Source organism: Aphis gossypii, chromosome 1 (assembly GCF_020184175.1).
Source record: "Aphis gossypii isolate Hap1 chromosome 1, ASM2018417v2, whole genome shotgun sequence".
Lineage (NCBI taxonomy): Eukaryota > Metazoa > Arthropoda > Insecta > Hemiptera > Aphididae > Aphis > Aphis gossypii.
The window spans coordinates 63,029,828-63,041,286 of NC_065530.1; the positions used below are offsets into that span (position 1 = coordinate 63,029,828).

At 28.8% G+C, this 11,459-nt stretch overlaps 1 protein-coding gene across 1 annotated transcript; it reads left to right on the top strand.

Annotated features, from left to right (window-relative positions):
- Window positions 1-875: 875 nt before the first annotated feature.
- LOC114132033 (uncharacterized) lies at window positions 876-6,655 on the top strand. Its single transcript, XM_050197539.1, has 4 exons — window positions 876-1,219; window positions 1,612-1,674; window positions 1,782-1,892; window positions 6,448-6,655. The coding sequence occupies exons 1-4, from the start codon at window positions 1,120-1,122 to the stop codon at window positions 6,525-6,527; spliced, it is 354 nt and encodes a 117-aa protein (XP_050053496.1). The 5' UTR covers window positions 876-1,119; the 3' UTR covers window positions 6,528-6,655.
- Window positions 6,656-11,459: the final 4,804 nt, after the last annotated feature.

Here is an 11,459-nt window from a genome sequence, read left to right on the forward strand (position 1 = left end):
AGTAAACATCAGCTAAACGCAATATTATATTTTATATATTTATTTTAAACGAGCTTAAACACCCAAACGTTAAACAAGTATGGTTTTTAACAAAACTCATTCAATTTTCAACTTTCATAATTATTTTTTAAACTAACGAAGATTTTAATCATCTCACAATTTAATATATAATATTCTATTTTAGTAACATCAAAAGTTGTTAAATCTTAATAATTAATGGATTAAAAAATAAAATCACAAATTGAAGTTTTGATTAAATATTTTTTGAGCCTAAAACTAATAAGAAAACTCTGACATACTCCGATGCACAAAATGTAATTATTTTACGTATTATTTTTGCATTCGAAATACCGTATCATTTATTCAATAAATTAAATTTAAATATAATATTTTTTAATGAAAAATATTGTTGATTGTTCGTGAATGACAATATTATAGTTAGTTTAAATAACAAAGAACAATGTATTGTGAAGTTCAAAATATCATTAAAATACGTTTTAAAGCAATAATTTAATGTAGGTAACATAATTTTGTCAATATGATCAAAGTCAGTTTAAATATGACTTTTAACTTTGTATTTATTTTAAAGGTTTTATAATATTTAAGTTTCATTAAAATTTGGACAGAAAAAAGATAATAATTAATAATTTTATCCTCTATATTATTTTATAAATAAGTATTTGGTTTTTAATGACATTTTGAGAATGAAATGTCTTTAAGTTTGAACTGTGAAGAATAAGACTTTGTCTTTGTAACAACTGAAATAATATTTTTATCTGTATGCCACGAGGAACAATGTACGCATCATATTCGGCCCCCAAAAAACTAAAACAGTGCACAACCGAATATTGTCACTTTATTTGTTTTGTTACTCATTCGACTGAAATAACAATAATAGTTATAGAGTGGCAGTGGTTGTGGTGTTTATAAAAATGCTCACACGAAAGCGAAGTACCTCATTTGCTTCCAATCGTTTGTTAATCCATTCGTATAAAATACTTTTTATGTGCATCGCCGACGAAATAACACTACGATGACAAAGATAATATTATAATATAATAACAAATGATACATTATCAATACGTTCGTTTCGGTAACGGATGTTCACCAAATCTTTAGATGGTACACGAGAGAGAGGGTATCATGTTGTCATCTGTATTTCTGTTTGACAGGCGGCTTATGATATTACTATGTCTACTACTGCAACTGGCTTATCACGGTACGTTTGACACTAGGAAAAGGACATCGTTGTGCGGTGACAATAATTCGACTAGAGGAGATAGTGAAGTGTATTGGCCCTTTTTGATATCCTAAATGCCCAACTTGAATTTTAATCAACATATAAATCTTGTGTTTTTATAAAAGAATTTTTAAGGATTCTTGCACGAAATTCAGATCGATATTAACGATAAATATTACTTTTATTTATTACGCTACTATTATTTTTCCCGTATTCCGCACGTGTTCCAGAGTACAATTGATTAAATAACTACAATTATTAAAGAAATTTACCGTGATCAATAGTTTAATAAAATAAAATGAAAATGCATAAAAAAATTAGAATTTATTATTAATAGCTTATTGTCTGTTTGATGTGATATTCATGACCAGCTCGAGTTCAATCAATGCACTACGTTCCGCACCCACAGAAAAGTCCATTCATTGACGCCACAGGTAAACAAATATGTATTAGTATATTTTGCGTTACAGTATAAATTAGTCAGGTTAGGTTTATAATTAAAGTGATATAGTATTGGTTTTATTTTTAATAATCGATTCAGAGATGGAACCAGGTAAAGGATACTTTTGTGATAATGGGACATGGATGGAACCGAAAAAAGTTCGACAGCGGGACCTTCACAAGAAGTTCATGCACAGAGTGCAAAAGAAAAGTGAGTAATGTTTATAACATTATGGTCAATACTTTTGAACCTTATATGCCAATAATATAAACATAATTTAAACTAAAACATTTGTTTTTCTATAAACTATCTAATACACTCATTGACTCTATTATAATTATTATCATTTATCGTTAATTATTGTGTACCCTAATATATTAATATAATTTAAACAGTGTATTTTATTGTTTTATTATACAAAGCTCTTGCACTATATACAAATTAATTTACTCAATGATGATAGTAATGGAATAATTATTATAAGCTATAAACTCAAAACACTAGAGCTTGTTAAGTATTTATTAATTAAATTTCGTACATTTAGTGAAAACTAGCTCAAACACTATAATATGATAATATTCACGTGCTCTTAGCAGTCTGGAACTGTTGAGTAGTACGGGCTCCTTCACACAAGACTATTTCACTCGTATCAGTACCACTTTTAGAGGTTGCTTTTTAGAAGCGAAGTGAACCATCGTCGTGGTTTTTAGCACATCAGATTTATAGCTGTGGTGAAGTGTAAGACTATTGATAATAAATTATTATCTTCGCAGCTTTTTCCATTAGAAGCAAATCTCCTTGTGAAAGAGCCTTATTACTATAAACTAATTATTATTTCGAATAATACTAGTCCCATCTTTACTTGTATTTATTTCAAATTCCATCAGTAGTACATAGTTTGTAAAATGTTTAAGTAAATGTATTTAAATATTTTAATAGCATTTAAAATACTTTTTAAGTAATTTTGAATTGAGTGTTTAGAAATTATTTTAAATATTGTCTTGAACATGTTTGTATTTGAAAATAAAATACTTTTCAAAATTCAAACGAATTATTCATCAGTCATATATTATTTTTTTAAAAAGGTTTAATATTTTATTTATAATATTTGTTCACTCATAAACGGTACACAAATGTCTAATAATATCTATTTGAATGTATTATTACAATTTTAAATTATGAAATATAAAATTAATTTTGGCCAACAGACTAGTGAAAAGTGAAATGAAAAAAATATTTGAAAAGTTTAGTATTTAAATACGTACTAAGTGTTTGTATTTATTTTGTTCTTCTTTTAAGTATTTTAAATACTTTTTGAATGGATGTATTTGTATCTGTATTTTAATATAATTTTAAAGTATCTCTTACAAGACTGGACGTTCATCAGTACGAGTGTTTTAAAGAAGATTTATGAAATTATAGAAACAATTAATAGTTTGAAAAGACTTGAAAATTACTCGTAGGCCTAAAGATGAACCCGATATGACTTAAGTTCGATATTATTTGTAATCAAGTTAAGATATTTTCGGGCAAGGTGAATTGTAATAGAATCGTACAATTTCGAAGGTACCTTTTCAAGAACACTATACTGAGTATAATATATTGAATTTTGTTACCGTATTATATGATAGGTATTCATTGGTTCAATACACAATAATATAATACGATGTATAATATTGTGTATATTATATTATAGCTAATAAAATGTGTAAAGAGAAGACCTGACTTATGTTTGACAAAAACTCAAAATACATTTTAAGAAAACGTAGAAGCGTTCAATTGAAACACATTTAAATAAAAATACCGATCAACGATAATACCTTGGCTAAATGTTTTTTATTTATATACATTATGTTGTCCATTAACTAGGTATTTCACGCATTCTTGGCACGTGAAAATGTACAATTTTATGTACATAATATATTGCAGCACCTACTTCATTACGAGATCCAACGATGCGTATACGAGTTTCTTGACTTCTCGTACGAGCTCTTTGAAATATGAGTATGCGTTTATTTTAGCACTTTTTGCTTATAAAAATAATAAATACATAATAATTACTCTAAAGCACTAAAAACGTGGACGTGTATTAGTGGTATACATAATATATTAAATTATATTAAATTATAACCCTTCGGAACCCGCGGTGTCGAGCAATCGCTCGAGTGTGTATAGCGACCGCCATCGTATAAAAATATATTTTAATTTAATAGTAATTACACGACGCCGTTTTCGTAATAATTATAGCGCGTGGGCATTCGTTTTTGACGTGTTAATAACACGCAACCCGAGCGAGTTCGGCAAGACTCTCGATCTAACCTCGCGCACTGCAATATACTCGTGTACAATAATAATATTTACTGTAGTTAAGATTAGGATTAGGATGATCGTTACATGCAGAACCCGAAAAACGTTCATAATAAGACCGCATAGCTTATTCGAAAAAAGTACATATTTCTTACGGCCGATCAGTGTGTCGAAATTATCAACGAACACGGACACGGGTTCATGTATCAATACGTATAATGATCATTATTAATTACTCTTTTTTTTTTTGCGTGACTAGAGAATAAAAAAAATAATTTTACCATCGTCGGACTTGTACCTAAAATATTTATTATTTATTAAGCAAAGGTTAAATACCCATTTTTTTTTTTTTTTAAGTAACTATTATAGCATGGTGAATTTTCAATAATTTACTATAAATTATTTGTCTATATGTAGTTGTTAAAGTTACTTCCTCTCACTCATATATTAACAATTCAACCATTAGATAAGAACAAAACAAGAAATGGCTTAAAAGTGTGTGCACCAAGTATAATCCTCATTTACAATTCGTCGGTGTATTATATATCGATATCGATATTCAAAAAATTCCGTAATTTCGAGTACGCCAGGATGAAGAGAAACTTCTTAAATTTAAAACCATTGAACAATAAAAAACACCACAGTAAAAATTTAAACTTTTTCTCCAAATGACTTACAATTATGTAAAAAAAAAAAAAAAACCGTGAACAAATTAACCATAATTATTAATCTTATTAACACGAGAAAATGACTGTTAAAATAATATTATCACAAACGAATCGCCTTGTTCGAGTATATAATACATCCGCTGCAGTAGTATCGCCGGCGAGATATCTGACTGATGTAGTTTTCGGTCGATTTCATGTTGTACGCGCCTATATACCCGCAGTGTATACATTACTCGTCCATGAAAGACTCGTATACGGCCTGGACAGGAATTATTAATACAACATTATCATTATTAATATTATATTATACTAATACTATACAGGTACTATCGGCGTCCGTGCCGTTTTGTGTCGGGTCGGCCTACACGCGGCACAGAGCCATTTACGAAACGATGCCAACGAAACCGGAAGATCTCGGCCGAGGAGATTTTCGTTCTCTTTTCTTTTTCTCCGTACGGCCGGTGGTAATAATATCATTAAATATTCTATGCCCACGCCCGTCCGTCCAGCGTGTGTGCATTACGGTGCACATTTCGTATTATTATTATGCTCCGATCGGCTGCAGCTCGCGCGCAAACATATTATATATAGTCTTCGGGGCGCGGAGTGTGATGATAACGTTATTATATTCGATCGAATCCGTTTCGGTCCAGATGATCGACCAACTAATTGGGTGCGCCAAACACAATGCGCGTTAAAGTAACACCAGCTAAATAATATTTATTATTATTGAAATCCCATATATATATATTACGTATATGGTAGCCGGTAGGTGTACAGCTGGGGTCTTTATTCAGTACTCGAACTTTGAATATTTTAATTTTAAATTTTCGATATTCGATAGAAAAATTCAATTTTTGATATTCTTATATTTTTGAGTATTCATCATCCGACATTTCAGACGATACAACTATGTTGGATATTAATTGAGAAATTGTCACTACGAGCAAGCCATATTCATGTTTGTACTCAGTGGCGTGCCTGTACTTATAACACATTTATACTGTAGCGTAAAACATTTATCAAAAGTCAGGATTATACAGTGACGACGGGTATATAAATTTACAAGGCAAATTAAAAAATAAAAAACTCATTTAAAATTAATACTAATATACGTAGACGGAATGGAATATTTAACAGCAACAGGAAAATAAAATAACAACAATTTAAAATATAGATTTTCAGGTATCATAAACTTGGTTACTCTGCAAATTTAATGAATTTGTATGTGGTTTACTTTTTTGTATAAAATTCTTAAGTACATATTGTTTTTGAATATTTTAAACTAATTTAACCTACAATTCTGATTTAGTATAAGTATATACCATATATTTTTTTATTATTTTAATATTGGATACTGGCTATAAAAATTATAATATTTGATTTTAAAAGATGTAGCTCTATTTTTATATTTTATAAATTCAAGGTAATTTAAAATACTATTATTATTATTTTCATATAGTTATTCAGATTCAGTAATATGTTCAAGTATTTCCTAAGAAATTATTCGGCTTTTAAAACTGTATTTTTAGTATCAATTTTCATGGGATAAGTGGATGATTGATTTAACAGCTCTTTAGAACATTAAATTTATAGATTTGAAATTCGCTTTTAGTCATAAATAATATACTCTCTCTTTCTAGTACATATACTCATTTTTCTATGGTGCATGTTCACACGTAATATTTTCATGTTTAACCAGGAATAAATCAACACTATTCATAATAAATTTTGATATTGTTTATTAGTATTATTTATTTATTATTATTATTATTATTTTTTTTTACTAGTTTGTGAACAAATTTTCAATTCCATCAAGATGCGACTGCGTATAAAGAAGTTTGATATAGATAATCCATGCAACGACTAAAATCAAACCGGTCAAGAATTGCATGTATAGCACAACACCTACACGTTTAATGTGTTTTAAGGTCGATTTACATCTTTAAAATATATATTATAATTTCTAATTATACTCACAAAACTTATAATCGAAAACATATGTACAAACAATAACATTTAAACATATTAAAAAACGTTAAATTTATGGTTTATGAAATCTAAGTAAAATGTGAACTATTATATGAGCCATGAGGTACCTATATATTATGTCGACTTTGCACACATGGATATCTTTTTACAAAGTGTTACACTGTGGTAACCATCGCATATTTTTATGTTCAAATCAACGTGTCGTATTGTATAATACTATGTATTATAGGATAAGTTATCTACATGCTGAAATTAGTTATTCTGTTACAGAGTTTCAAACTCGTTACACAAAGTGGCGTAATACTACCACATTAGAGCATACAAATCAATATACTTAATGAAGTACTAGATACGTGCGAACAAAACGTATATTTTAAAAATTGAAAAACGAACTTCTTGTGATCACTGTAATATTCACCAAGACGCGTTGGCTTAGAGTTTTAAACCATTGAACCGCATTACATTTTTTTTTACCATAAAATTGTCATTACACCGATTACGCATGTTTCTAAATAAACAATAAGCTCGGTTAGTCGTAGAGAATTTAAATAAAAAGTCTAATAGCCATTTAAAGTCTTTCGAGTCAAGGTAGTGATTATAAATGTATACTGGTTAGAAACATAAATAATTAATACCGAACAGTACTGTTTAATCATGATGTAGATAGTGGTTGTTTATTTATTAACCCATTTGAACGATATTTTATTTCTATAAAGAAAACACGAATGCATAAAATATATTATTTAGGTATGTTATCAAAAATAAATATGTAAGTGGCTGACATAACAAACGGTTTTCGTGTTCAATGCAATAAACAAATAATTATAATAATTAATGTTTAGCTGCCAGCTAATTTTTCGCTTTTATAAAATTTGTATAACATTTAAAAAATAAAAAAAATTGAACAGTTTTATGTGATTTTCACGATAAACCTTCGTGTTACTCATTGAGTTGTATGGGCAAAACATGATTATAGGTCTTAATGCTAGATCGATACATGAGCACGCACGACGTACTGCGCCGTCAAAACAAATTTGTTTACAAATAATAATAAAATAATAATATTTACATATATTATGCGTGTATGTGAAAAAAAATGGAAACCTTGACTTCACCGATAAATAGTCTGATAATCAAACGCTAAACTACATATTATTATCTATCGTTTCAAAATGTTATAATTAATAACAATAATTAAAAAAAACTAATGTCAACACTAATATCTTAAAAACATTTAACATCATATTCAAAATACTAAACACCCATTTTAATAACACACACACACACACACATATATAATATATATAATATACACAATTAAAACAGCGTCAACAACGAGGAAAATTTGTGTGTGCATGTGCTTTATTTAATACATCGATATTTATAGTATATAATTAATAAATGCAGATAAAAACACTAAACAATCATAATATTATACCCCACATTGGAACACGACCATGGAATAAAATATTTACTTTTCAATCGAACCCATATAGCCGCCGTAATGCTGTATTATTTATGTATGCAAAATTACCTTTCCCAAATTTGCGCCACTATTGATATAAGATACTATGAGGTAATGCTAACCTATACGGAAATAAGGAATGTGCTACAGAACACATATCTGATACAATGAATAATAATAACTATAAATATTTATAATCAATTTAAATTGAACATTTTAATTTTTACCCGTGCGTTATTAAATATACAAAAAAGTACGTATTTTGCATTATTCAGCTACTACAACTCGCTACAATTTTACGTTTCAACGATTCGCGGGATCCAAAGTAAGTCATAATAACTCCGGTCATCAAAAAATTAATAAAGGTAATCATCTATTTTGTCGGTGATTATTTATATCTGTGATATGGTAACAATTTACGAAACTTGCAGTTGATTAGATACATGCAACTTACGAGTTAGTGGTCATCCGAGATTTATCGTTTGACTTGTAGTTTGAAAAATATGACTCGCGGGCTTAGCTGATTTGGCCATCATAATTCACGAAGTTTTAATTTGTGTTAGCTATGACAAGCATTAATAATATATTTTAATCTGAACTCAAAAACAGTTAAATAAAAAATACGATTTTTACTTGAGAAGCTTGCTCACATTTTAAATTCAATGTGTGAAACCCAATGCTAATTTTGTATGAACTTCGAAAGTACATTTAATTTAAGCAATAGCCCATTTACAGGTAAAATGACCTAAACGACCTAACCTCATTTAACCGACTATTATTTACACGACCTCCCTTGAAAACAAATGGGTACAAGTTGTAATAATATCAATCACGCTTTAGGATTTGTAGACTAAAATGATCTAAGTGATCAACTTAACACCATTACCTTATTAAAATAAGGCCAATGAATGATGTCTATAATCATTTAAATTTTAAAGTATAATATAGAAAATACAAGGATAATAAATAATAAAAAAATAATGTTTCCGGATTTTTTCACATCCTAAATGTTGAAAGTTCTACAACATAAGATGTGTACATATTACGTAATATTTACCTACGTCATACAGTATTACAACTTATAATTTACGTCATATATATATATATATATATATAATATGATACTCTTGAAGTTCATAAAGCATAAAAAAAAATTCAAATAGTATACCACTCATTAAAAAATGTCAGATGGGTCACTGTAATGGATGTGTTAAATCTGAATTCAATATTTCAATGTACATAAAAAACTATTCAATGTAAAGACTGTCTGCCAGCCTAGAATATTCTATTTTTAAAACTAATAAACTAATTAAAAAAAAAAAAAAAAAACATAACAACAATATTGTTTTGGTATAAAATATGTGAATTTTAAGTTGCATTTTAAATAATAACCGGAGCTCATATATTCATATATATTTTTTTTTAACAAGCTGTGAACAGTTATGTAACGATAATTATAATTATTAACTTACTACGTTAAAAAAATATATTTATTATTAAGTTATAATGTACCTATCCACTCTAATCTTTATATTATATATGCGCATAATTGATCCATTAATGGTATTTATGAAAGTATCGTTGGCCAATTGCCATACTACAATGTTTTTAATATCACAGTATAGTATAATATTTTAAGTAGTTTTGTTTATTTAATACATTAAATTGTTGGTTAAAATACCTATGCATTATTATCATAATTCAATCATTAATTAATATACATAAGTGATATTAATATGGATGCTAAAATATTAAAATAAAATATAACAATAACAAATTTAAAATATAATACAAACAGTGTAATTTTAAAATATTGTTGATTTGATTATAAATGATTTCTGACACTTCAAAAGTACTTATTATACTTTAATAAGCTGGGTTTAATTGGTCGGCACAGAGAATAATAAGTCAAAATCATTACTTGTCAGGTCTCATTTCTAACTTAAATAAGTTTTTAATTTCTCAAAGATAGCGTTAACTGCGTAAAAACATTCTTCTATAGGATAGAGTCTTAATTTAACTAATGTACTTACCTCCCTTTATAGCCACGCTGCACTGTCTAGTGTCCATTATAGATACACGCACTTAAGTGTAAACCAAAATACCCGTACTGAAATATAGGAGTATTATATTGACCATCGAAAAAAAACTATTTTATATTTTATAATTATTATAATAACAAAAAAGCTATAAAATATAAATAAATTTAAATAATCTGTATTATAGGGCTTTCCTTTTAGAATAAAATATTTCACTGTGATATTGCAATTTGCAGTGTATGAACTTATTTCAGACGGGAATTCAAAAATTGTGTCTTTTATGTCGACACCTGCGAGTCGTGGGACCGCATCAGTGCTTACTATACTCTGTCCTCTTGCATCTATAGTGGTCACGTACCACATTTGCTTACATCGTGTGTAGGTACACAATATATACGTGCTCCTGACGGTTATAGGTAGCCGACAGAATGAATAGAACTTAATACAATATTTCTATTTGTCGGTAAAACAACTATACCGACGATTTTTCGTGTGCAGAACTTTTCGGGACGGTAAAAAATATTGCCATTTCTGTAGATTGCGGATATTATTCATGCTACGAAAGCCCAGGAAAATTAAATGTCCCGTTTTAGCTCCACGGATTCCCGATGCTGCCGCTTAGCGCAGCGAGTTCATAACGATAATCCAGTGACTCTCTCGGTATAAGTTCGTTATTATAATAATATTATTTATGATACTGTAAAACTTAACTCTGCCGGAAAACGTATTTACCAAACGCGTTATTATTTTCGTTATCGTCGTGCACTCCACCGACTGTGCACAATATATTCGTTATCGATGTCTGGCGACGGTGGATTCATGACGTGCGAGCGATATCACAATATCATATTATACCACCTATTCTTTTCTTTGTAGTACTTTATTTAACTCCCGAGTATAATAATGTTATCCTCCGCAGGATTTGTTTACTGTTATATAATATCGTACACACGAGATTGTTGCAATACCTCTCAGTCTCTATCTCTCTCTCTCTTCATAACTTATAAAATATACTGTACACAACTTACTATACAACGATAATAGAAATTATATTGTTACTGTAATATTGCTACATAATATAATATGGTCCGTTATAACTCGTGACCGTTGTCGGTGCCTATTTAATACCGTCAACATTTTGTTCGGCAAAATAAGATTCAACGTTATAGCTGAAACAATGTAAAGGCAAATAACATATCGCAGGAGTATTGTTACACCAATATGTTACACTATGCACACGCTGCAGAAACAATAAACTGCGGCACACGGACACAGTATTATTTGATTTGGCCGATCAAAATTGATT